The following is a 27,243-nucleotide window of genomic DNA, read 5'->3' as shown; positions in this document are numbered from 1 at the left end:
AGATAACTCAATGACGTCGAATAGTTTCTAGAGACCTGTTTATTTTGTCTCCTATCACTTATTCCAGAATATCATGGACACAAAGTGAATGCAGAAGCTTGATTGATTTTCACACGAAATGCTCTGAATTCACTTCCAGGAAGAGGCACAGAATTGGTGTCACTAAAAGCCCTCAGCAAGGCTGGTAAAATTCAGGAGTTGACACACCCAGGTGATTTTTTTTTTTTTTTTATCCCCACCTTGCGATGGCCGTGGTTAGGGCCAGCAGCAGCACGAGGCAATGCTCTCCAGAGCTGGCCTTCCTTTCCCAGGCTTTTCAGACCTTTCATATACGTCCAACCTCTTTTCACTGTAAATCAACTATAGGCCAATATAAAATAAAAATTAAATTAAAAAAAAGAAACACATAATCATATGTTATCCTCAGTATGACGTGTGGCTTGTGACCTTGATGAATGCAGAGGGGAAGACTGAAGAGAGGCTGAGAGTTCAAAGGACGACCCAGGGCTACAGGCTGTGAGGCCAGGGCTCTCTCCAGAATGTGCATCTCTAACCAGCTTCCTCAGACTACTCCTTAACCCCAGGGCCTAACTAGCTCTCATCTTTGAGCCAGCCTGAGATACTCCACCTCAAAAATCAAATAATAGTGATCTTTCCCCAATTCAGGAAAAAAAAAAAGTTAATGGATGGAATTCTCCACTAAAAGTTCTCCTCTCACATATTTTCCTTAAACTCATGGTCTCTTATGTCTATATGTTTGCAACTGAATGCTGGTAAGAACACAGGCCAGTGAGTGAGTGAGTGAATCAATGAATGAAGGAAGAAAGGAATAAATAGTTAAAAAAGAAAAATCAATGGGAAGCCCTGGACAGGTGACCAGTGTGATTTGACAGCTTCCTATGGACACACCTGCTCATGGTTGTGATCTTACATTGTGCAGTAATACACTTCTGCTAGTAAAATTGTTCCTGTTTCATGTGATGAGATGCTGAATAACATCAGCTTTTTCATCCTCTAAACAGCACCCTGTCTCCAGGTTACCCCCACCAACTTTGCACAACTTCCCACCAGCTGCTCCGACTGGAGAGAGTAAAGCAGGGGCAGGACCTGGGCTGGGAGAGCCGACCAGGCAGGGGCAACCCTCCCGCTGACGCTCTGACCCCCAAGTGCCAGCTCACACGGGAGAGAACAGAAACGCAGCAGCGGCTTTCTGATTCCTTTCTGGGGAGACCCACAAATGAAGCTAAGCAGGGAACTAATTCTCATTCCTTAAATTCCCCAGAATAATTTCTTATTGCGCTTAAGGCCTGAGACAAATATCAAAGCTGGAAATCACAGCCAGTTTTGAGCTCCCTTTTACTCTTGACTTCACACTTCGTGGACTGATACGTCTCACGCACCCCACTGGAGCCATAATCCCAGGCTGAACAAAACCCTCTCCAGCTGTGACCGTGCTCACTGCTCTCCCATCACAGTTAGATCCGAAATGGGAAACTGGCTGAGGGCCTAGGGTGTGAGGAAGGAAAAAGGTAGGGGGAAATGGGTGACTCTGAAAGGCAATTAAGGGGACCGCCCGACCAGAGTTCAGGTGGAAACCTAGTTTGTTTTCTTTTTTTAAGATTTTTTTGATGTGGACCATTTTTAAAGTCTTTATTGAATTTGTTACAGTGTTGCTTCTGTTTTATGTTTTTTGATTTTTTAGCCACGAGGCATGTGGGAATCTTAGCTCCCCGACCAGGGATCGAACCTGCACCCCCTGCATTGGAAGGTGAAGTCTCGACCACTGGACCGCCAGGGAAGTCCCAGAAACCTACAGTTTACTCTCCTGAGCTCACCCCACCAGGCCTGTTAGGGCTGTGTGAGCTGTGGATTCCTCCTCCTCTTCCCCCCCCCCACCCCGAACCCTGGGCATTCCTGGTTCCCCAGCTGCCTAGCACTCAAAGCCCAAAGCTCTCTGCACAGCAAAATACAACTGATTCGCGCTTCCCTGGTGGCGCAGTGGTTGAGAGTCCACCTGCCGATGCAGGGGACACGGGTTCGTGCCCCAGTCCGGGAAGATCCGCGGCTGGGCCCGTGAGCCATGGCCATTGAGCCTGCGCGTCCGGAGCCTGTGCTCCGCAACGGGAGAGGCCACAACAGTGAGAGGCCTGCGTACCAAAAAAAAAAAAAAAAATACAACTGATTCATGACCCGGGCTTATGAAACACACAGAACAAGTCTGATAAAATACACATTTATTAGAAATTTTTCAGCAGCATCATTTCCATTTGCTTTCTAATCAAAGTACACGTCAAAGTAATTTACAATAAGCACTCAAAATATGAACAAAAAATATTTTGAGAACTCGGGAATAAAATCATCAGTAGTACATGTTTCACCCATCCATCCATCCATTCATACACTCATTCATTCATTGTTTTAAAGATGTGCCATATTAGCACAGAAAGCCAGGAATCCTACCTACTTAGTGTGGAAACTGTGTGTTCCTGCCACGGTTCCCGCTGTGGAGACTACAGCCGCTATTCAAGAGGAGGGCTACGCTCCTCAAAATGAACGATTTTGCCAAGGACCTAAAAAAGGCTCAATAAGAACGGTTTCCCTTTCTATTCATGTTCAACTGAGGAAATAAATAGTCAGTATAAGGAAATTTTCACACACAGAAACACAAACCCAGCTGAGGCTTTGCTTAACCGGTATTTGTTTTGCACCTTCCTTTATGAAGACACAGATTTACTTTCAGTTAATTCAGCTCCTGAGCTCCAGTTTCTAGGGTAGGTGACCACCTGAGATGCCAGGCAAGGGTGTCAATCACCCTATGGTCCATCAAATGAAATTTCATGCGATTAGATACAAACTCTTTGCAGGACACTTACACTTAATGACATGGGACTTTCTCAGACATTAAAATAAAAGTGTTGGCTTGGCGGCGAGCGAGATAATGCACAGGAGACAGTGTTCTGGTTAGACAACGCAAACATGCACAAGGGTGGGACTGAATTGCTTTTCTACCTACTGCGTTATCTGCATCTCTATCATTACGCTATTCATCAGGTTACATATAATACTGAACATTAAGTGCTGATGTGTGAAAACGGACCCAGGAGTGGCCTGGATTCCCTTCCTTGATAATTCTATAGGGACTATGAATGGTGCCTCCTCTTTTGACATGGCTAAAGGCCCCAAGTCAATTCCTTTCTTCAATGGATCATTTTCTTTTTTTAAATTAATTTATTTTATTTTTGGCTGCGTTGGGTCTTCGTTGCTGTGCGTGGGCTTTCTCTAGTTGCGGCGAGCAGGGGCTACTCTTCATTGCAGTGCACGGGTTTCTCATTATGGTGGCCTCTCCCGTTGCGGAGCATGGGCTGTAGGCGCCTGGGTTCAGTAGTTGTGGCGCACGGGCTTAGTTGCTCCGTGGCATGTAGGATCTTCCCGGACCAGGGCTCGAACCCATGTCCCCTGCATTGGCAGGCGGATTCTCAACCACTGTGCCACCAGGGAAGTCCCAATGGATCATTTAATGTAATGATCACCAACCAATTCAGCAATTCAACCAATTTCCAGGGCCTCCAGGAAACGGAGGTCTCAAAACTGAAGAACCCAATTCCAATTCAGCAGATACTTTCATTAGCAAATTTAATGATGTGATAATCTTTCCAAAATTTACAAATATACAATATATTTATAGCATTACCTTCAGATAGCTTCAGTGCAAAGATATACATATAGTACATTGTGATAATTATTTGTAAAAATATGAGATGAGTAAAAAAGACACACAAGGTATTGTTTCCACAAATATTTCCAACTACAGGAGTACAGGGGAAAAAATATCTTTTTAATAAAGTACTGAATGTTAATTTTTTTCATCTGTTTGTAAAAAATATATGTGCAAAAGTGTGTTTCTAATTATTCCCTAAATAGCTGGCACAGCTATGCCTCAGAGTCTTCTCTAACGAGATTTGCGGTGTCTTTAAATGTGTCTTCTGTTGCACTGTAGGTTGGACTTGGGCCTTTCTTCCAAGAAATCTTATCAGGGGGAGAAGGTGATGGAGGTGGGGTCACAGCAGCACCAACCTTTGGTTCACTCTCCATCTAAGGCCACAAAGAAACAGGAATCAGCCATTTATTCCCCCGACGTGATGGGAAATGGTTTTGTGTGAAGAAGACAAATCTTGGCCGATTTGCTCAGAATCATCTGAGTGTATGCCTGATTTAGCAAGTTAACACTAAGAAATAATGCCTGGGCTGAGAAAAATTGTTAAAAATTACCTCGGAATAGAATGGATTTTCAAAGTTGGCATTTTGTTTCGGTTTTCGTTTGAAGATATTCCACTTTGTTGCCTAAGTGAAAAGAGGAAAGAGAAAACCTTCAGTAATGGAATTTTTTGGTGGGTTTCTTCCTTCTGCTTAGGTTTTAAAATTCCTTCTTACAGAGGGAGAAAGCAATTTGGGACCTGGGACCACGCGACCTGGCCCATGCAGTAAGTTGTTCAGTTCTTCCTCGGCTGGGCCCTGAACAGTAACTGAAACTCTTTGGGCTCTTTTTAGCTAATAATTTCAAAAAAAATCCTTGATCTGAAGTGTACAGTTTACAGAATCTGTGCCCAGAGTATCTAGAAGCTTTGACAGAGCCAGGCAAGAGATTTCTTCAGGGGCTGCCTGAAAATTTAAGGAACAAGCCAGATTGTAACTCTCATTTCCTAAAACGATGTCTTGATCCTTGGTCAACTCAAACATGTTCTGTCTCGCTCCATCATTTCCTCCTATAATCAATAATAATAATGGCAACAAAAACAACTAACATTTATTGAGTGCTTACTATGTGTCGGGGACTATTCCAAGAGCTTTACGAGTTTCTGATGTAATCTTCCCAAGGACTCTGTGAGGTAGATGCTCTTTTGCAGAGGAGGAAAGGCAGTCACAGCAAACTTACTTAACTAAATTGTAGATAGAGGAGTAGACAGGGCCTCCAGGAAATGGAGGTCTCAAAACTGAAGAACCCAAAGAGAAATCACCCCAGTCTATGATAAGTGGCCCCTGTCTGGCTGAAAAGCTGCCCGTGGCAGCAGTGCTGGCCACGGCCCTGCTGCCGGATGTAAGGAGACAAGAGAACAGGAGATGAGGAAACAGCCTCCTCCCACAGAGCTAAGGTAGCCCACGTGTTTTATGGATTGTCTTGCTCTGTGAAAGTAGGCGGCCAACATGTGAAGGAGTGGGGAGCATGTGAATACAGGAGAAGTAGAAGAAGCCATTCACCCACATTTAAGTGAGCACCTGCTTGGCACGAGGGCAAGATGGAGACACTCAGGTCAGAGCCCGGCCTCTGGAAACCTACACTTCAATAGGGAAGGCCAAAACTCATTGCTTCGGTATGGAATGGCCACATGGAGCTGAGTAACTACTAACAAGAGAAGTGCAGGTGATTTTCGTTGTCATCTCCTTGGGAAATCCAATGCATGTTGACACGACTTTTGAAAATGACAGGACTAAGCCACAGGACTTCACGTTCTTTGAGTCCTTTGAGCAGATTTATTGATGAAAGAGAAACCTGTGAGCCCCTCTGGCATATTAAGGTCAACCTAGGGTCATCCTAACCAACGGCTTCTACTGCTTTAAGCCTCCCTGGCTGTTCTCTCAGTTCCCAAAGGCAAAGGTCATAGAAAAATCCCTGGATGTACCATGGAGGACAGACCTTAGAGGGTCTCAGCCTCAACTGATTAAAAAAAAGGAAGAAGAGCCAATGCACTGCAAAGATGGAGATGAAAAAGAAAAGGACTATAATTGGTAAACATTCGCTCTCACTTGAAAGACTCTCTCAGTGTTTTTGTTTGTTTGTTTTGGGGGTTTTATTGTTGTTGTTTTTTTTGCAGTACGCGGGCCTCTCACTGCTGTGGCCTCTCCCGCTGCGGAGCACAGGCTCCAGACGCGCAGGCTCAGCGGCCATGGCTCACGGGCCTAGCCACTCCGCGGCATGTGGGATCTTCCTGGACTGGGGCACGAACCCATGTCCCCTGCATTGGCAGGCGGACTCTCAACCACTGCGCCACCAGGGAAGCCCGTCTCTCAGTGTTTTTGATGACTGATGTGCAGGTCAGAGGTTGCAGCATCTCCATCACACTCCCCTTCCTGCTCAGCTGGGAGAGAACTCTGCCTAGGGAAGATCACTAGACTCGAAATGGACTGAGAAAAAATGTTGAGAATATAAAATAGATCTGGCACTGCTGTGGAGTTGAGTCAGACTTGGAGAACCAAATATGTGACATTCAAGTATTCTGGTGTCTGTGGAAAATTAGTGTTCGAAATAAACTTTTCAATGTAGCTTAAGGAAAAAAAAAATTCAGTCCCTTGAAAATATGAAAGATGCAAAATATGAAACTGGAAATTCCTTTCTAAGACAACATTCATGTGTGTGTGTGTGTGTGTGTGTGTGTGTGTGTGTGTGTGAAGGAATTAGTAAATGGAATATGAAAAGGTGGACAAAGTGACCTTTGTTATAAGCTCTCCTCATTAGCATCAATTTAGTTCAACTTCTATTTTGACGCTAACAAGCAGAACAGGATCCAATTTGTGAGGTGCTGAAAATCCAACATGACTTTGCAGATACCAATTTTGTTTATAGACTATGCAATTTGAGAATAGGGATTGTAAAAAGTGGTAAGATTTCTAACTACCTTTGGGCTTTTGTTTCTTTATATTACTTCACAGAAGTCATAGAACCTTAAAACTGAGACATTCCAGATCCTATTGTTCTCAACTGGGAGAGCATGTTCGGGGGGCCAGGGGCTGGGGAGGGAGTGATTTCTGGGATCACAATGCATTGGGTAAAGCACTACTGGCACTTAGTGGACAGGGGCCAGGAATATTAAAATGTCCTGCAATGTATAGGATAGTTTTGTACCAAAAAGAACTGCCCCTCCCAATAAGCCAATAGTGCCCCCAGTGAGAAACATTAAGACTCTAGTGCTCAGAGGTAAAATAGTTGCCCAGAATCAAACAGCTATATCTGAGATAGCTTCCTATGTGTCTGTTAGAACTAATGATATATTATCTATTATGTTTTGTATCAAGTTTATTTACTGAATTTCTCTCTGTAGACAAGATAGTTTACAAATTTCAAAGGCCCTGCAAACAAGATAGAGAAGCTCCATCTAGTGGACTTTTTTCTTTTAATCTTCTGTATTAAACACTGTGCCCGGCACATTGAGGGCAGTAATGTTCGCTGGATGGTTAGATGGAAGATGGACAGATGGATGGATGAAGAGAGTGTAAATTAGTGCCATCTAGTGGTCAACATTGGTAACAAGCGTAGAGCTAAAAACAACATACATTATTAAGGGAACAAAGATATACACTGTAGAAAAATTGTATTGCACGGGAAAGGAAAAGGTCCTCTATGTGCATCACTGACACAGTGAGGTCTTTATTCATACTAAGTTGTTATCTCAAATTAAACGCCTCTGATTTGAAGAGGCTGCGTCCAGAAGTCGGCTGCCCTCCTTTTCTGCTTTACCTCCCATGTCACCAGGAACATCATTACCAACGCAGTGCTAGAATGTAGCTTTACTCAGTGGAAAGTCTTTCAGTTTATGATAAAATTATCTTTACTAACTGCCTACACATCTTGGGCTCTATGAGCCTATCAGGGTCTCTCTAGTTTGCCTAGGATTAATAAACCCAGCAATTCCAAAGTCCTTCCCAAATCCCGTATCATTTCAGTAGTCAGTCACTGTTACCTGAGTTTCATCAGCACTTGGGGAAGTTGGCTTTGTGTCTGGAGCTAATTCAGCAGGGTTTATGGCACTTCCATAGTTTTCATTATACACATTTCCGGATTCGGTTACCTGTGTGCATGTTGAAGGCCATTATTCAGTTTTGAAAGAATTTTTGCTATAAAGTTTCTTATCAGCTCTTTGGTTCTGTTTATCACCTTGCTCTCCCACAAACATGAACAGGCACCATTTTTATTATGTGAGACCAACCCTGTGGTCCAGGAATAAACACCACTCTCGTCTCCCCAAAATCAGGAGCACCAACTACTAAGTTGTCTATCTGATGCCTTAATCTTGGGAGGCAAATACACCCATCAATGGTCACACTCTCATGTAGTAATAGCAACTTCTACAGTGTTCTCTAGGGCCCCTTACTCCCACTGTTGACCATAGCTCTGGATAAAGGATACTCTGGTTGTATATTGGCAGCCAAATCCTAATAGAACAGTACGAATTATTTCCAAACGCATTACGTTTGGATATTTAGAATAAAATTATTAATTTCAGAGGACGGCTTAAAAGAGGTTGAATTTTTAAAACAAGAGGCATAATGACATTAATACCCCTCTAGATATTTTCTGTAACATTCATGTGATTCCGAGGTTCCCTCTTAAAGCACAAATTACCATGGATATATAATTAATAAGTTACAGGGTAGAAATTCACCCCTTTTCCTATATTTCTACATTCACCACTTTATTTCTTCTCTAACTTGGAAATGTATTGGTAAACATGGCTTTGTTTTATTTCAAGGGAAAATGCCAAAAATCTATTTTAACATGTGATTAAAGTTTTGCTATCTGGATATTAAAGGATCAGACAAAATGCTTTCAAGATTCAAATATTGCTGATCTCAAGAAAGTTATTCATAAAATACACATTTCTGTCTTAACATTAAAATGTACTATACCTTGTGAGTTCAAAAGAAGTTCAGATGTTAACGGTGAAACTGTATTTTGCCGAGGCCCTAGCTGTTTTGACAAAGGAAAGACAGGCGACCTAACAGTTGACAGGCACCCGCAGTGACGCTGGGGCTATTGATCCAGCCCTAATGAAGAGTTCTGTTCCTTCATCCATACGTCTATCTCATCTCCCTGTTCCTCTAAAAGATGAGTGAGTAACAGGGCCTCATCAAAGGAAATTTATGTATCTGCCTATCAACTTCGAAGACCTTTGTACTTTCCAGAAAAGTATGACAAGGGCAAGCAGGGAGGTCACCTCGAATCACACCCTTGTGATACCAGTCAGAACCCAGAGAGTGTGCCCAGTACCCCAAACCTCTGTATAATGACCTGACGACCATCCACTCATTCAGTTCACAGATATTTACAGAGAGCCCGTGTGTGTGTGCCGGGCACAGTGTTTGCCGAGCCTCTGAACATGCACTCAGACCTCCCGCTCTGACCACTCAGGATGAAAAGGCTCCTGGTCTGGGTGCCAAAGAATGGCTGCCCAAACCCAGGATTCTGATTGTGTTCAGGTCTGCTGTCCTGGGGTCAGTCCTGTTACTACAGGGAGTGAAGCTGAGGAAGCGACCAGTGTGCTTCCTTCCATGGAGGGAAGGTTGGGAGGACCCTAAAGGCACATTATTCCAAAGAACAAGATCCAGCAACAGCCAAACCTGACAGCACGGACTGTGATTTCTCACCGGGGTTGTTGTTGGCTGAGCCACTTTGACAGCAGTGTCCCTGGAGGTGTATGTCGGGTTTTCAAATATTATGGGCGGCTTCCCCAGGTCCATGGCAAAATGTTCACTCTGATGGAGGGAAAGAAAAAAGAAAAAAAAAAAAAAGATCATACCGTGCTGATCTGATTCATACACAGAGGAGGATGTGCTCTTCACACCTGGAGGGACGCTAGGTGCTACGTCCAACGGACCCAAAAAGAACTTGCCCCCCACCTCCAACAAAAGCCAACGGAGACACAAGGCCTCCACGAGGCAAACTGTTATGTAAAGTAATGTAAATGCACTAACTCCTCAGGTGAGGAGAACAGAAACCCTCTTCCCTTATCCGAGTTCTCTATGGCTCCTTAAGGCAAATAACTCACTTGGTGATTGGCTTTGGACATAGAGAAAAGGGTGGGGGTCTGGAAGAGGAGCAAAGAGAAGAGGGAGAGGGGGAAAGAAGACAGGAGGGATAATATTGTACCTTTAGGCAGGAACAAAAAGGAAAGCTTGGTGGGGAGGCGGAATACTGGGAATGATTTCCCAACACTGACGGTAGACTTCAGAGTGGATACTAGTCCATTCATAAAGTATTTGGTCCTCACAGGAGGGATTATTTTACAGATGGGGACAGAGTGATCAAGCTCCATCCCTACTATTACATACCTAGCAGGTGGCAGAGTTGTGATTTGAACCAACCACTGACTCTAAAACCACTGTTTATCCCAACACTACACACTGGTGGGAAAATATGTGAGACTAGGAAGCATATTATTTCCCTGCCTCTCCCTTTAAACATACAAAAAGTCATCGAATAAAAACAGAATATCATGGTCCCTCTCCCCTGTTTCCCAAAAAACATAGATTGTTTAAGACTCCAATTAAACTTAAAACTGTTCGTGATTCCAGTTCAACCGTGTGGCTTAGATCAGGGGTTAATTTCAATTTCATTACTAATGTTTCTAGACACATTTCTACAACAAACCTAATGTTTCCTAACTTGGTATAGTGAGCGGGCATACAGTATTTCATGTTTTTCTAGGTGAATTTTATTCTTTATAAAAAGTGTTTCTTTGATAAAACAGTAAAAATGATAACCTTCAAATAGTCACTTTGAAACCAAACTCACCATCGCCATTGATCTGTCAATAGCAGACTCGGGCCCCAAACCAGATACTGCAATATCCATGTTAACGTCATCCCCTGATCTGAAGGTCACCCCATTTCCATTTTCAGAGGATTTGCTAAGACTGCTTAAGCTGAAAAGAAGTAATCAGTGTCTTATTATTTTTAAAAAACAATCGTTTGCACTAGGATTCTTTCTTTGTACCTTTTCCTAGCTCTTCCTTAAATGAAAGGCTCGATTCCCACTTCCCATTTACACATCACGTATGGGAATAAATTCCCTTAGTGACCTCCTGGAAATGTTCGAGCACATTCCCGAATGCTTGAGAATGAGGAGAGGACCAGCTGGGCACTTGCAGAAAGAAAGCCTGGTCCCTCCAACAGCCGACGCCGTTCTCCAGTGTAACCTCAACGTACAACCCTTTAGACTCTAAAATGTGATTTGTACTCAGGCTTCAGAGAAGCAATCAGTTAAGACATTGTGATCTGAAGTGACTGCTTTAAGTTCAGTATTTTTTGTTTCCGCAGAATAGGTGAACAGCCTAGGATGCTTTTTTAACTTAAAAGAAAAACTAAGTTATTTACGTGGTTGCAGATCACACAGACGTCTAAAATCAATGTTCCACCTAATGAAACTGACCTTGACAGCTTGGGCAGAGAAGGCAAAAGGGAGCCAGTTTTCCTATAGTGGAAAAATCCTAAAGTCGCTAAAGCTCCAATTATGATGATCAGGATGATTGTCAACAGCACGGCCGCTGCTATCAGAGAGGGAAGAAAAAGCCAACATATGAACATGAGGAGAAGGAAAAGAGCCAGTAGTCTTAGCAATAGGGACTGGAGTTAAACAGAATATAGACAACACTCAGTTTAGTTACCATGATGCATTCCCATGTCCCTCGTATCCTTAAAACTTACTTGTTCCGGGAGGAGTGCCTTTTGAAAGCCCTATTTCACAATATTCTCCCACGTAGGAACTAGGACATCTGAAGGGAAAAGAAGAATCATTCACAAGCTGTTGATTTCTTGGGCTCTGATTGTAATCTGACTGTGGAAATTCACTTCTGAGGGAATACCTGTGGCATCTACAGAATCAGCCTCAACAAATAAACCTATTGGTGTCTTCTCTAATCTATGGAATTCCTCCTTGGAGACTGGAACTGGAAACCTTCATTGTGTTCTTTCCTTTGACGTGCTTTCATTAAATATCATCTTGCTCCATGTTAAGAGCTCTCTTGATAATTCTCTGCTCTCCAAACCTTCAGCCCAGTCTCTGCCCCTCGTGAGCGCCTAGCACTGTAACAGCTCTGCTGACAGCTGCTCTCCCACAATCCAATTATAATTAGTAATCTGAGGTGAGTAGGAAAATGAGGTTGTCACTTCTCTAACTCCTTGCTCCCCAAAGCGTGGCCCACAGTTCTGTGGCATCTCCCCGGGAGCTTGTCAGAAATGCAGAATCCCTGTAAATGAGATGGGCATTTTTTTCCAGAGCCCCAGGTGATTCTCACGCACATTATAGTCTGAGAAGCACTGCCTTAGCTCTCTGTGGACTCCCCCATTGGAGGGCAAGCTGGTTATGATGTGAAAATTAGCGAACTGGCAAGGTTCTTGTACTTGTTTTACTGGCTACTTTGAGGTCTCAAATTCCCCCCAGAAGATGCAAGACCTACAGCATTCAGACTTACTTGCATTTGGGGAGGTCATTCTCATCAAAATAGCAGTTTCCTCCATTCATACACCTGCATGGAGGGGGCATGATGATAGGACTTTCGATCGCTGCAGAAAGGGAAAGCCACGCAGGTGTTAGTCAGCGGCGCTCAGCAGAGACCCCTACCATGCAAACCTGCTTCAGCCCAGGGCTGGAGTGGGGAGCCCATGTGGTGGGGCAGCTAATTAGTCTCCCTTTTAAATGTCACCTTCCCCTTAAGTCAGATGAATTTCTTTATCAATAAGGTCTTGGGGAGTAACATACATTTGGTAGGAAAAAAAAGGCAGTTTATAGCATCCCCCCCCCCCCCCCGCAAGACAGTGGTGAGATACTAGACTCCAGAATATATACTAATAGTTAAAAAGAACATTGTGGTAAAGGAAATCTCTCAGGACATTGACGTTTTCTTTTGAAGTTTTCAGAATTCTTCTCTTTGAACCTAGTTAAAATCAAGAATTCAACTTAGGCACACCCCGAAACTTCCACTAAAGGCTCCGAAGCATCAGCAATCCATTCATCAATAAACGGACACGTAGACAGATAAATAGCCGCTTAATGGACAGCTGGTTGGAGATCTCCTCATTTTTTAACACCTTCAAAATTGCCCTTGCTAAAGATTGTAATCTTGGCAATATTGCCCCAGTAGCATTGGGATAAGAGCGGGGATGGGGAAGGGGAGGGGGCAGTTTTTACTTGCTGAGTTCGTGCTCTAAACCTGCCAACTTTTCAGCCTGGTTGGGAAGTCAACAGGAGGTGCCTTAGTTTAACCGTTTGTGCCCCCTGGTGGCAGAACATGGTTACGCCTCTTCATTTCCCCATCAGCTAAAGCAGGGGGAAGGGCCCAAGGATGTGAGCCATAAAATGGGCCACTAGTGAATTGCAGGATGATTTTCTAACACCCTTATCAAGCATTGGATACTAGTTCGGGACACTAACTAGTTACTCCCTATGGCTTATTAACTCCTTAATTTAAAAGAGTCACTGAAGAAAGGTCTTGCCAAGAATAGATCATCTATAGCATTTGGGATGAGAATTAAACCACTGTTTACTTACTTACTTCCAGCTTCCATCTCCCAAGAGCATAAGGTACATTTTAAAACGTGGCCCTTTTTCAGTTGTCCAAACTTTGAAATGAGCATGTGGGAAAACCAGTGAACCTCCTCTAGGCCTCCCCTCTGTACTGGATAAGCGCCCCCGTCCCACCTCAGGAGCCTGGTTCTCCCCCTTGAGGAGCTCCCGTTAAGACTGAATAGATTCAGGGGCGATTGGGATCCAGTATGGGGTGGAGAAAGGAGGAAGAGGCCTTATAGGAAACTCACTCTTCAAAATGTCTTTATAGACAACACAACAGTCGATTTAGGGGCACTGGATCTAAATCTCTGCAGATCTTGGCAAATAATTCTCAGAAATCATTGGAACATAAGATCTGTTTGGCCCCTGAAGTCCCACTCAGCTCTGTTCATATTTTCCACATCTCCCATCCCTCTTTCTAACCAGCCCCACTCTATTCTGCAAGAGACCAGTAAACAGGGATTCTTCATGCTCCTGAAAAAGGTGAAGCAGGGTAAGGGAACCTACTAACGAAGGCAAAGGAGCTCTCCCAGGCCCCCAGGCAGTGTCCCTACCTGCATCACACTCGGTGACGCTTCCTTCTATAAATCTGGAGCCTTGGGGACAGGCACAGGTGTATCCCTCAGGTCTCAGAAGGCAAAGGTGGCTGCAGACCTTTTTACAGCGGTTGGGCACTGGAAAGCAGAAGAGAACAGCGGTTAGTTTCCGAGGAGGGAACGAATACCCCAACCAAGGACATGCCCATCCACTGAGTTGTGGCCAGGTGACCTCAGAGCCCAGGCAGCATACCAATACCTTTAAGCCGCATGCCACCTGGCAACTCACGCTCCTTTACGCTACCTTCCCCTACCACCCCACCAAAGTGCCACAGTCCCTCCCCGTGCTCTCCGTCCCACTGCTGTACCCCTCACATTTTCTTCTGGCATCATTTATCTCCCCTACTGCTCTGGCAGGTTTGGAAGATAGGTGTCTGTCTGGTTCACTGCATGACCTCAAAAACCAATCAGCACTAAGCAATTTGAGATATTTCTAAAAGGTCAGTAAGACCCCATTATTATATCAAGATTTGTCATCACCCAAATTTGGATAGATCATAAAGTGTGGTCCAGCCAAAGCATACATTGGATGTGATTTCCACCCCTGTTCTCCACGGAGAACTTCCTTTTGGGCTTCAGTTTCATTATTTGCAAGATTAGGGAATTTAGAGCTATGATTATCAGAATCACCTGGGAGCTATTCACAATGATTGATGCCCTGTCACAGAAATCCAGATTTAAATCGCTCTGGGATGGAACTCAAGTATTACCATTAAAAGCGCCTCAGGTAATTCTGAAACTAGCTTAGCATATATTACGATTTATCCAAGGATTAGGTCGTCTCTAAATTCTTTCTCAGACTAACATTCTATAATCCTGATTCTCTGTCATGCAAAAACGTGACCATGGACGAGGCATGGCTGTAAAAAGCCTCACTGAAAACCTGTCCCATGGGCTTCCCTGGTGGCGCAGTGGTTGGGGGGTCCGCCTGCTGATGCGGGGGACACGGGTTCGTGCCCCGGTCCGGGAGGATCCCACGTGCCGTGGAGCGGCTGGGCCCGTGGGCCATGGCCACTGAGCCTGCGCGTCCGGAGCCTGTGCTCCGTGGCGGGAGGGGCCACAGCAGTGAGAGGCCCGCGTGCCGCAAAGAAAAAAACAACAACAACCAAAAAAACCTGTCCCACGACCATTTCTTCAGCTCTCTAGTGCACGCTTTCAAATTTTAATGTCGTACAAATAACCTGGGGAATCGGATTCAAGAGGGCTGGGGTAGACCTGAGGGTCTGCAATTCCAACTGGCCCCCGTATTGTACCAATGCTCCTGGTCCCTGGCCCACCCTTTGAGTAGAGCAGGGATTCTCACAATGTTGTTCCTGACCCAGCAACATCAGCATCACCTGGGAACTTGTCAGAAATGCAAATTCTTAGGCCACCTCAGGCCTATTAAGTCAGAAACCCCTCAGGTGGGACCCAGCAAGGCGTGTTCAACAAGCCCTCTAGACGTTTCTGACACGTGCTAAAATTGGAGGGCTATTGGTCCAGAGTAAATGCTAATCTGGCACAGCTGGGCTGAGCCTCTGGCCTACTCATCAATCAACACTTTGCAAAGGAGGCTCAGAGTATCAGCTGGCTGAGATGCTTTTCAGGGAAAGTCTCCAGATTTTCCTCTGCCTGACCCCTGGGCTGTCCTCTCTACAGGGGCCAGAGGGGGCTCCACAGGTATACTGGGCTCTCCCCTCCTGCCCTTGAAACTGCCAAACATAAGAGCTGCAGGAGCATTTAGGACACAAGAGCTATTATATCAGTGGGGTCTGGAATGTTTTGGAGAAGGTCTGAAGAAGGGTAATCACTACCAGCAACACAAGGGGGCTAATCCCTAGAAAAGGCATTTGCCGCCAGTGTAATCTCCTGGGAGCCTCCGTTCTGCACTTCAGTTTGTCAAGACTGATTCAGGCTCTCAGAGTATCAGAGAACTCAGGGGGACCTCAGGCTCCACATCTGTTTCACATGCAGGGATCGGAAGGGAGGTGACTTGTCAAAGGCCACACAGCCACAGAATGCAATCTGGAATTGGGTACACTGATAGCTGGACCAGAACAGAAAGGCGCTGAGCTTTTGGGTGAATGGCATTGAGTTTAAAAACCATTTCTGGGTTTAAAGCTTATCCGCTGGTTGTGTAACTTGGGCGCACCAGTTACTAAATCTTTCCTATTGTCAGTTTCCTTACTTGTGAGATGAAAATTAAACATCTTTATAAGTTTGGGAGAAGATTAATTGAAGAAGCAGATGTCTGGGTTAATCCTGAAGAGAGAATCTGACATACAGAACTTAATAAAAGTCTATTTCCTTTCCTCACTTCAAAAATGTCCTTTCCCCACTATACATTATTGATACTCTCTAAAATAGACAACTGATGGGAACATACTGTATAGCACAGGGAACTCTACCTAATACACTGTGGTAACCTAAATGGGAAGGAAGTCCAAAAGGGAGGGGATATCTGTATGAGGATGGCTGATTCATTTTGTTGTGCAGTGGAGGCTAACACAACATGGTAAAGCAACCATACTCCAATAAAAATTAATTTTAAAAAAAGGAAGATATTTCCCAAAAAAAGATTTGATAGAATATTTTGATATATAATTACCTATGTCTGAAATAAAAATCATTAAAGACATCAGTGAATAAAAATGTGCCCACGGGAAAAAGATAACGTCCTTTCCCTTTCACATTATTCCACACAATGATGAAGGATGAATGAGAACACAGGTAACCTGAGGAAGCAGGACCAAGAACTCAGAAAATGAGAAAGAAGGGAGGATGTAGAAATGCATCCTTTAAGCTTTAAACTAAGGCTCACATAGCTCAGGATGACTTGACTAGCCCGGCCTTGCAATTGCTAGAGTCGGTAAGACTTCTGACGTCCACGAAGCCTATTACGTGACTTGGCAACCCAACTCACATTTAGCAGGGGGTCTGACACCTACTGGATTCTGTGGCCTAAGAGTACAACCCCACAACTCCAAGCAGCAACAAGGACTGAAGTATTTTTACTCCATATCTGCTGGTGGTGTGCATCATTTCATTCGACCTCCAATTTTATCTTCTTTGGTCAAAACGGTTAAAATACACACACACACACACACACACACACACACACACACACACACATGTTTCAGGCACAGGGAGATCAGCCTATTATTATCCACCACCATTTTCCAAAAGAAATATAGCCATTAATTTGAAATAAAGTTGGTGACTACCTGACTGATTATATCTCCATTGATGGAATATTCGAACTTGCGTGAGCCAAGGGTTCACTATCAGCAATTTCTCTTTCTCGTCTCGCCCAAATTTATCTTGGATCCATACTTCTCCCTTATCCTTAGATGTCCAGTATAACTGGCTCTCGAAGATGTCCAGACTATAAGGGGTCATTGCTGTTCACCCACAGGGGAAAAGCAAAACAAAACAAGGTTACTGAAAAGAAGATACCTGAGCCCCACTTTTATGTCAGAAGTCAAACCGCTTGGATCAATCTCTTAGGCAACACCTTAAAATTCCAGCAACATTCAGGCAGACTCTCTGTACACACGACCATGAAAGTGTGCTGCACCAGGAGATCAAGATGACAGAAATTAAAATAGATCAATGCCTACCGAATGACACCAATTATAGGGGACTCGCTCACTTTCAAGTTGCTGATTTGATTTTATTTTTAGAAAACAATCTGTAGGGCAGAGATCTTTTTTTTTCTATGAACATAAGACACCACTTATCAGAAAAACCTGTTACGTGCTGGATTGTAGTAGTTCTGTAGAGTCTAGATAAGAAAACAAAATGCTTCTCTCCTAGATGTTTCCAGTTGTGCATAAAAATCAATCTAGCACATTAAAAACTAATGTACCTAGAAGTGGTTAGACACGGATTACCATTGGAACACATGATGGCCATCTCTATCAGAGCAACCCAACAAGAAACGGTTATTTCAACATCTGCTGCTGACAGCAAGTGTTTTTAATTATACAAAAAGGACTTAATAATTGCTAATAGATTCATTTGCATTTAAATCAGCAGCTGGGAGCTGGGCAGAGTGGTATCTAAGAAACTATAAAAAGCATCTCCTAAGATTAGGGTTCCTTCTTACGAAAATGGGCAAAGAGACTGGAAATACATTAATTATTTAATATATGAAATTCTAAGTGAAATTTCTAACCTGCAATTGCAACAATTCTCCTATCGGTCCCATCATATTTGATGGTTTCAATATTGTCCTCCTTGAGGTCACTCCAGTAGATCCGGTCACCATTCACATAATCTATACAAAGGCCGGTTGGCCAACCGAGGTCCTCCTGAACCAGGACTTTCCGACGCTGCCCATCCATCCAAGCAGACTCGATTTTAGGTTCTTTGCCCCAGTCAGTCCAGTACATAAACCTGTAACAGAAGGTTTCCTCATGGCAGCATTTCATCTAGTGGAGAAATCAACTGGTTTTCAAAGAGCCTTGGGTCCTAAATGATGCTATTTTTATACTTTACACAGGACAGGGAGAAAAAGGGGGGAGCCTGTGCATCTGTGATCTATCCTTCCTGAGAACTGCACTTTCCCAATAGAAACTGGCCAGCCCTGTCCAAAGATATGTATCCAGACCTTTTAAAATATATAATCACAAAAGCTGTTCATTCTTCAAAAAATATTTCTTGAATGCCTGCTGTGTGAGAAGCTACTATCCTGTATTTGGAACGTATCAGGGAACACAACAGATTCCTTCCCTCATGGAGCTTACATTCTAACTCTTTGAAAAGGTATTACTTTGCATGCAATTAATACTTAATTGTAGAAGAACTGAGCAGACCAGGGACTGTACCCTTTAAACATCTAGAAAGGATCAGGCAGGCAAGATAAATGGGTGGAACAGGGCAGTTATGAATGTAGAGTGATGGGCAAACACCGCATCAAGCAAAGCCCTGTCTAAGAGTTCCAGGCAATACCGCGTCAAGGAAGGCATACCTACCTAACTTTACCAGTTCTTCTGATTTTTCAAGCCAAAAATACAAATATTTATTTTTAATTTAAATGTTATCTACTAAGTTTACAAAAAAAAAATCTTAAAGCTCTGTGAAGTTCAAGTCCAATAAGTGTATGGGCCATATTTAGCCCATCAGCCACCACTTTGCAATGTCTAGTCTAAACCAATCATCAGGTGTTGCTCAATCCTTAAATTCTGTTGAGAAATGTTGGGTTTTAGACAAACTGGGCTGTGGAAAAAGTGTGGCCAGAGGCCTTCCCCTGACACAGTGTCCATCTTCTGAAGCCTGTTTTGTCCTAAGTGATCTTTAGGGCATATTATAATTCTTGAAAATAGTCATAGGTGCCACTCAAAAAAGTCCAAGGACAATTTCAGTACAATTAGGAAAAGCTAATTGAAGATATAATTTTTTGGAGAATCTAGTGGAAAATATCTAGAACATTAAGGACTCCTTCAAGTACTTACCCTAGTTTGGGATTCACAACTATTGCAGCTGGTTGATCCAGCTGAGTGGAAATCAGCCACTTTCTGTACCTTCCATCAAGTTCAGCCACCTCGATCCGCTGACTCCTGGCATCTGACCAGTAAATATGCCTGAATTTAGAGAGACAAAGTTAAACAACTGAAAAGTCTAGACTGGACTTCTGGGGAAGAGGAGTGAAGATGAGAGCATTTAGTTTGGAAGTTCTGGCCAACAAGACAGCTACTCAGACACCAGTGATGATGAGAGCACAGCCTCCCTCTCCCAGGAACGCCCCAATCTCTTCAGCCAAGGGGACATCTGTAGAAAGTTACAAGTGATGGGGTGTCGGATGAAGGGGATATTCAGCCAAAGCAGCTGTATCAGCCAGGATTGGTAATGATGATGAACCTCACATCCGGCACTATCATGAGACAATGGCTTCTAGATAGGAGTTGTGAGGCACTGTTGGCCTTTCATTCTGACTGCCTGTGAGTTGGCTTCCTCCTCAGCCAAGAGCCCATTGGAATCACTAGGAATCTGGCATCAGCTCCAAGGATGAGTGGAAATAGCCATTCAAAATAACAAACCCAGCAAAGCCATCCTGCCCTTATTCCATCCCTAAGGCTTCAGGTCTCAGTCTCTAACAAGCAGAAAGAGTTCCAGCAGTTGCTTAAATTTACTCATTCATTAAGGCTGAAAAGAGGTAAAATTTCAAACAAGAAGACAGATCTTGGTTGGTTGGTTTGAAGAAGGAAGTGGTTGGTTTGAAGAAGAAAGCGCTAAAGTCTAGAGTTTCCAGTTCATGACTCTCTGAGGTCTTGTTTCCTGACAGAAGTTGCTGAAATGAGTCTCCTGTTATGCTGCAGGCACAGTGGGACCTACTTAACTTCTGCAGAGATGCTCAAGTCTTCCAAGAGCACCAGACAAGTGAGCGAAAAGGTGAAAATTAATTAATACTACAAAGGATTCTCTGTTCTCCCAGAGTGCAGCAAACATTTTCCTTTATTAGTTCATTTCAAGGACATAAGAGGTTCTACAAATGCTTGAATTCTGATTGTAATGTAATTACTTTCCCACAAACGTCATTCCAACCCAAGGCTCTTCCTTGAAGAAGGAGCTTATTAATTCTTCCACATCAGTTTGCCTCTCATGCATGTATCTGACGACAAACCTACTTAAGGTTCTTATTTAGGTATCGTCCAAAATGTCTGGCTCTGGTCCCTGAAGTTCTAGAAGGTGTAGAAGAGCAGATCAAACTAACAGCTCTATTAACTCAAACCCAAAGATTAAACAGGGAAGTCAAATTTCCAATCTGTTCAGACAACATAGCCTCCTGAAAACACAACATGTGGATTGTTCCTCCTCAAAAAAATACCATAAAGAAACATGTTTCATCTCAACTGCTTTGCTGGTAGAATGTAAGGCTGTCCCATTTCTTCACAAAATGAACAGCGTTGCCATACTGAAAGTTCATTTTGGAATCCAGAACTCTGTTGGCAAGAATGCTCTCCTAGATAAAATATAAAATCTTGACCTTGGGGCTTTCCCAAAATTTTCATGGCACACATAGAATATAGGAAGTAAAGATGTTTATATGACACAATGGGGAAGCCGAGGTAGTTGCTGAGGCTACAGGAAGCCCAGGCATCACCCAGCTGCCCCTGAGGCTGAGTGTGACCATAATCTGGGCCAGTTTAACTCATGTGCCATGGTGAGCAGAGGGGAGCTCTGGCCAGGAAAATAGAATGAGGCTAAACTTACCTTCCAACCCAGTCCACTGCTAATCCATCTGGCTGCACTATGTATTTCAGATCCAGGTTAATTTCCTTCACAGGATTATTGCTGCCAGATTCAAAATTGGGGATGTAGGCACGTTTGATAGCACCAAAATTAGAGCCATGCCCTAGCACAGTGTAATATACAACACCTGCGGAGGCAAGACACACAGGTCAGTTTCCTGTTAGGAACACCAGGTAAGGGAGGAACTGGGTCTAATCAGGTGAAGTACTGTTCATTCATTGACACATCTACCTCTTCGGTGTTCCTATAATACTAATAATTCAATTTAACCAGTATGATCAAACCTCAAAATCTATCATACTTGAGCTATTAGCTACAAATGCTTCAACTGATAACTTATTGATACTTAGTCCTCTCTATTTGAAGGTAATCCATTAAAATATATTTCAGCCTATTTACCCCCATTAGGATCACGTTCTAGTTTCCAAAACAGAACATATAGATAAACCAGGGCCAAATTGTTAAGAGTTTGAGTCCATACTAGCAATAAAGGAGCTGTATAGATGAGAAGTCTTATTTTATGTATAGACTAAAGGATACTGGACAGCAGGCATTTTAAAAAGCATAGGAAGAAGGAGACGCAAGGGGGAGGGGATATGGGGATATATGTATACGTATAGCTGATTCACTTTGCTATACAGCAGAAACTAACACAACATTGTAAAGCAATTATACTCCGATAAAGATGTTAAAAAAAAAAAAGCATAGGAAGACTGACTTTCAAGGCACATACTTTCCTAGGTATGAACCATTCTTTTTTTTATTTTTTAAGATTTTTTTTGATGTGGACCACTTTTAAAGTCTTTACTGAATTTATTATGATACTGCTTCTGTTTTATGTTTTGGTTTTTTGGCCGCGAGGCATGTGGGATCTTAGCTCCCTGACCAGGGATCAAACCCATACCCCCTGCACTGGAAAGCGAAGTTTTAACCACTGGACCGCCAGGGAAGCTCCCTGAACCATTCTTGAAAATTTCATTGTATTGTATAATGAAATGTGAAAACACAACAGCAATAAATCTTACATAGTTAGTTTGCAAAGCATTTTCATACCTGTCATCTCACTTGGTTTTACAAACAACTCTCAGAGGGAGGCAGGCCGAACAAGATTACTGCTTTTATTTTACAGATAAGAAATGGAGATCCAGAGAATTGTTACAATTATGTAAGGTCATAAAGCTAGTAGATGAGGGAGACAGGCGTAGAACACAAGTTTTCCTGCCCCACTACCGTCTCCCACACGCCAGAGCCATGAGAGACTCCACAGTAAGCATCATTCATTTTTCCTTCATTGAACACCCACCACACACACTGTACTAGATCCTGGGTCAGATGCCAGGCATGTAGAGGTGAATTCGATTAAGTCTCTGTCTCCAAAGAGCACACAGTTAAGATGTAGAGAGAAAAATACGCGGACAATTAGCTGTAATTCAACATAACATGTGCTTTAGTAGAAGCGTGTATAAAATGCTACAGGCTCCCAGAACTGTGCCAGGAGGGATTATCAAAGACATCAGAGGGGAGGTGACTTTGAACTGAGTCTTTGAGTAGAAATTTTCCAAGCGTACAACGGTGGGGAAGGCAAGGGCAAAGACAAGGAGATAGTAAACAAAGGGACATGAGGTGATCCTGAAAGGATAGTCCCCAGAAATGGGAGAAGGTTCCGTGAGAAGGTGGGAAACACTGGCTGGGACGCACGGCCACAGCTAAATTGTCTGGAGCACGCTGGGCGGGGGGAGCATCCTCTTCCACTGAGGCAACAACATTCACTCATGAGAAATAAATTCCCCAAAGTTCAACACTTTATAATTCAATGTATTCAACTGCTATCAGTGACCGATGCCACAGTTCATACTCACTGAGGCCTGTGCCCTCTGGATCCCAGTCGTAATCCATAGCCTGAATGCGTTCCTGGTCTTCAAGGTACTCTGAGAACTTCTCAGATGAGAGATTGTATTTTCGAATTCGCACGTTTTCGGGCAGTAGCAGCAAAGGAGGGTAACCTGTAAACACATGAAGGGCTGATTAATCTGTTTGAGTGCTACCTGAACTTTTGTTTATAACAGTAGGATATAAAACAGCAGATATCCTCCCTGCCCTTAAAAAACAAAACAAAACAAAAAAGAATTTTTCTAAAAATTGATCTCTGTTAATGAATAGAGCGGACCATCAACGGGGTTGCAAAATCTGTGACTGTCGACATCCTTGTCTCCATTTCAGGTAGAAAGCTAACATTTCTGTTAGGGATATTATCAGTTCTTTATCTTTGGGCAACAGTTTAAAGCTAAGCGAAGACTGAGACCCCTGGATAGCTACTTCTTTTTCACTGATTTTTTTTCTCACTGACAGTAAAACAGACCAGATTGTAGACATTCAGTCTCACAGAAGAAATACAATATGTAGAGTCATACTAAAAGTCTACCCGGAAGTCCTCATTTCCCATTCTTTACTGACAGATTTTAATGATTCTTTTAGCAGGCAATCAGCTCTATGACCCAATTTAGCTTCTAGCTAATGACAAAAAACAGCTTGTTCTTGGTTTAAAAAAAGTTTTCTTTACTTCAAGCAGCTATGGAAATGGTGACTCATTCCAAGAGGCACTGCCTGGAATTTGTAAAATTTAATTGACTTGCATAATGTCAGTCGAATCTAACTTAAGTAACTTTTGAAAGTTCATTTTATATATTTCCTTTACCTTGATATAATGTTTTATATAAATATTCTAATTTATTTCAGTCATCTCGTTAGTTAAGAGTTAAACATTTTCTAATTTGCTGCTTAACTACCACACCAACTGTTCAAATGCCTTTATCCTAGTTTTCCTTCAGTGTCAAAAATGCTTGGAGGGTAAAATATTTAAGTATGCTAGTCAAATGTGTGCTTTAAAAGCCCAATTTGTATGAAGAAATTGAAAAGCCATTTTACCCTTCATTTGCAAAATAAAAATGCTATTTTCTTATCAAGTCCTTAAACTCATTTACAAACTTTAAATTCAAATCTATAAGATCATAAAGACCCCTTAACTGAGATATGCTGATTTAGATCAGACCTCCGGAAATCTGGACTATGATACTTCTGACTTTTATTGTCATTTCTATCTAGTATTTATTACTGCTTTCACTCAGGCCTGATTCTCAAATATTGGCATTAACCTAAAATGTAGAGCTAATGATTGAAGTTGCAAATAAGCCAGATGCTTTCTGTCTGTGATCAGTAGTCCATGAACAATAAAAAGACATTTCTCAACAGAATGTCCCTGATTTGCCCCAACTGACTGCGACCCATTCAATGGAATGTTTTTTGTGACCCGCGTTGAATTACTGGGCCTCTAACCTTGACCTCAGTGGACTGGGAGCTTTTGGTGACCACCATCCTACAGGGAAGCACTTGTTGTTTGAATCCTCTGGAGAGTGACATCTTGTCCACTTTTTGAAGTTTTTATCCAGGTGGACCAGAGGCTAAATCCAGAATAATAGGTAACCCCTGACTCTTGTTTTAACTCCTATGTATTTGTTGGGGGGTTGTAGTTAGTGTTTTAATTTGGCAGGGGAGGAGAGAGGAGAAGAGGGTGGATGGGTGTTGGAAGAGAAGTAGCTGGTGAATTTACAAAATAAGACTCTAAAGTTGATTTCCTGGTATACTGTACGCATCAGCATTGCTGAGTACATCAGTTAACCCCGAGGTCAATCATCCTACCGTCAGCGGCACACCGTCCTCCGTGGCTGTCAGTCACGGACCTGAACCCTTCGGCGCAGGAACACTCGTAACTTCCTTTGGTGTTAAGGCAGTTCTGGGGACAAACTCCAAATTGCTCACATTCGTTGACGTCTGTAGGCAAAATAAAACCAAGTGGGCAACATCTGCTCCCACCCATTCCTTAGAGACCCTGCTTCTGTTTAAAGCCGTATTCACGAGCAATAAGGATGAGAAGGGTGCAGATGAACATAAGCGATGATGCCAATGTGTGTGGAACACTGACCAAGTTTCAGACACCGTTTCACATGCTTTTCATGTTTTTTCCTCATTTAATCTTCCAACAAGACTCTCTGAGGTAGGGACTATTATTGAACCCAAAACCCCAAAGACCAGATTTAAACGGAAGCAGTCTGACTCTGTACAACAACAGAATAAGATTTTCCCTTTGGGGAAGCAGCTGTTGTGCTGTTGATGTTTGGTACCACTTCCCTCCTGCTAATTGGCTTCAGAAAGGGAAGTCATTGATTGGTTTTTTCGATTGAGGTCTTAAGCTTCAGCCCTTAAAAGAACGATTCTAATCATCTGTGTGTGGCACATCGTGAGATAGGAACAGTAAATTCAAATGATCAAATACACCTAAAATCATACTTGATATTTACCATTCTTGATAAGCTCCCTGAGGACTCCGCACCTGGGAACTCATTTCCGTCTGACGTAAGGAGGTATGTAATACATACGTGTTGTTTGAAGAAAGTAAGGCTTGTGTTGTATAGCTGATTCACTTTGTTATACAGCAGAAACTAACACAACATTGTAAAGCAATTATACTCCAGTAAAGATGTTAAAAAGAAAAAAAAGAAAATTTGATCTCAGACACTGGTACAGTAAGTAGCCATCATCACTCAGGTCTTCATTAATCATATCAGTTTCACAGACATTACTGAAGATGAGCTATGGCCCGATGCTCTGCAAGGCACCAGTAAGATAGCCTGGGGAAAAAGCAACTGGCATCCTTGAGTCATGGTCCTAGCTCATGAGCTAGGACCATGAGCTTAGCCCCACGAAGGGAATTAAACCATGTTTAGTAAAAAGGAATGAATGGAGAATCTAAAAAGTACAAGGTTCTCCCTAATAGGAAGTGGAGGAAATATACTCTACCTTCACAGGAGTTTCTGTCAAAACTATTGGCTTCGAACCCAGGTCTACAGGAGCAGATGAATCCTCCTTCACTTAATTGGGTACAGTTGTGTTCACATAGATTTTCAGCACATGACCTCTCTTTTCCTGTATCTGAAAAACAAAATCCCAGCATTACAAATGAAAAGTACAAAGCACATCAGCCACAAATGAACAGTCAAGTGGTGTATCAGAAGAACACCTACAGATAGCCAGTTATAGAACACCTTGAGAGGACCCCTTTCCATAAGCTTTGCAGAGTACCAGAGACCTCTGTATAGGGATATCTGATAATGGCTTGAAAACCATTTGTACAAATACATGTAATGTCAGATCCTTGAGGCAATTTTCCGATTATACTCAGCACTGCCAGGCTCATTCTCAGAGCATCCAGTTCTGGACAGAATCACAGCCAGGGACTCTTTACAACTGTAACCACCTGCTCCACTATCTTAATATTATATAATTATATTTATATATAAATAATGTTTACATATAAATAGATACATCTCAAATGTGTGTATACATGTATATATATACACACACGTATAAATAAAAGACACTGATACAGGTATCTCCTGACTTAATTCTTTTAAATAAAAATAGATTTGTGTCTTCTATAGTAGGCAATGAAGTGAACTTAGCCACTTCTCAGGGTCCCTTAAGGCAGGGGTCCCCCACCCTCAGGCCGCAGACCACTACTGGTCCACAGCCTGTTAGGAACAGAGCCGCACAGCAGGCGGTGAGCAGCGGGTGAGCAAGTGAAGCTTCATCTGCCGCTCCCCACTGCTCCCCATCGCTCCCCATCGATCCCCACTGCTCCCCATCGCTCCCCACCGCTCCCCACTATTTCCCATTGCTCCCCATCGCTCCCCATTGCTCGCATTACCGCCTGAACCATCACCCCACCTCCAGCTCCCATCCGTGGAAAAATTGTCTTCCTGGTGCCAAAAGGTTGGGGACCGCTGCCTTAAGGTACAATGACCATGGGTATATGTGGTTTGAATAAACTAAAAACATTCAGTTTCAAAAACACAAAATAAAGCACAATAACCTTCAATGGAATGCTGCCCTTGGATTTCATACTGGAAAGCTTTATGCGTGAAACTCATAATAAAGGTCTACTCTGAGCTCTTAACAATGACACATTGCTAAATAGGTCTGTTCAGATTTTCTATTTCTTCCTGAGGCAGTTTTAGCATTTTT

The 27,243-nt window shown here is 43.0% G+C and overlaps 1 protein-coding gene across 1 annotated transcript in view; it reads right to left on the bottom strand.

Annotated features, from left to right (window-relative positions):
* Positions 1–2,217: 2,217 nt before the first annotated feature.
* LRP2 (LDL receptor related protein 2) overlaps positions 2,218–27,243 on the bottom strand; it is a 283,943-nt gene continuing 258,917 nt past the window's right edge. Inside the window, exons 68-83 of the mRNA XM_067741629.1 lie at positions 26,020–26,151; positions 24,862–24,993; positions 23,025–23,168; positions 21,127–21,292; positions 19,368–19,496; positions 18,089–18,309; positions 17,136–17,312; positions 13,891–14,010; positions 12,243–12,333; positions 11,476–11,543; positions 11,201–11,318; positions 10,565–10,694; positions 9,418–9,525; positions 7,734–7,841; positions 4,270–4,341; positions 2,218–4,092 (exon numbers count right to left, since the gene is read on the bottom strand). Coding sequence (XP_067597730.1) covers positions 3,931–4,092; positions 4,270–4,341; positions 7,734–7,841; positions 9,418–9,525; positions 10,565–10,694; positions 11,201–11,318; positions 11,476–11,543; positions 12,243–12,333; positions 13,891–14,010; positions 17,136–17,312; positions 18,089–18,309; positions 19,368–19,496; positions 21,127–21,292; positions 23,025–23,168; positions 24,862–24,993; positions 26,020–26,151 — 2,078 coding nt within the window. The 3' untranslated portion in view covers positions 2,218–3,930. The remainder of the gene's footprint in view (positions 4,093–4,269; positions 4,342–7,733; positions 7,842–9,417; positions 9,526–10,564; positions 10,695–11,200; positions 11,319–11,475; positions 11,544–12,242; positions 12,334–13,890; positions 14,011–17,135; positions 17,313–18,088; positions 18,310–19,367; positions 19,497–21,126; positions 21,293–23,024; positions 23,169–24,861; positions 24,994–26,019; positions 26,152–27,243) is intronic.

The sequence above is a fragment of the Pseudorca crassidens genome, chromosome 6, assembly GCF_039906515.1.
Source record: "Pseudorca crassidens isolate mPseCra1 chromosome 6, mPseCra1.hap1, whole genome shotgun sequence".
Classification (NCBI taxonomy): domain Eukaryota; kingdom Metazoa; phylum Chordata; class Mammalia; order Artiodactyla; family Delphinidae; genus Pseudorca; species Pseudorca crassidens.
This window is presented reverse-complemented; position numbering and strand designations above follow the sequence as displayed.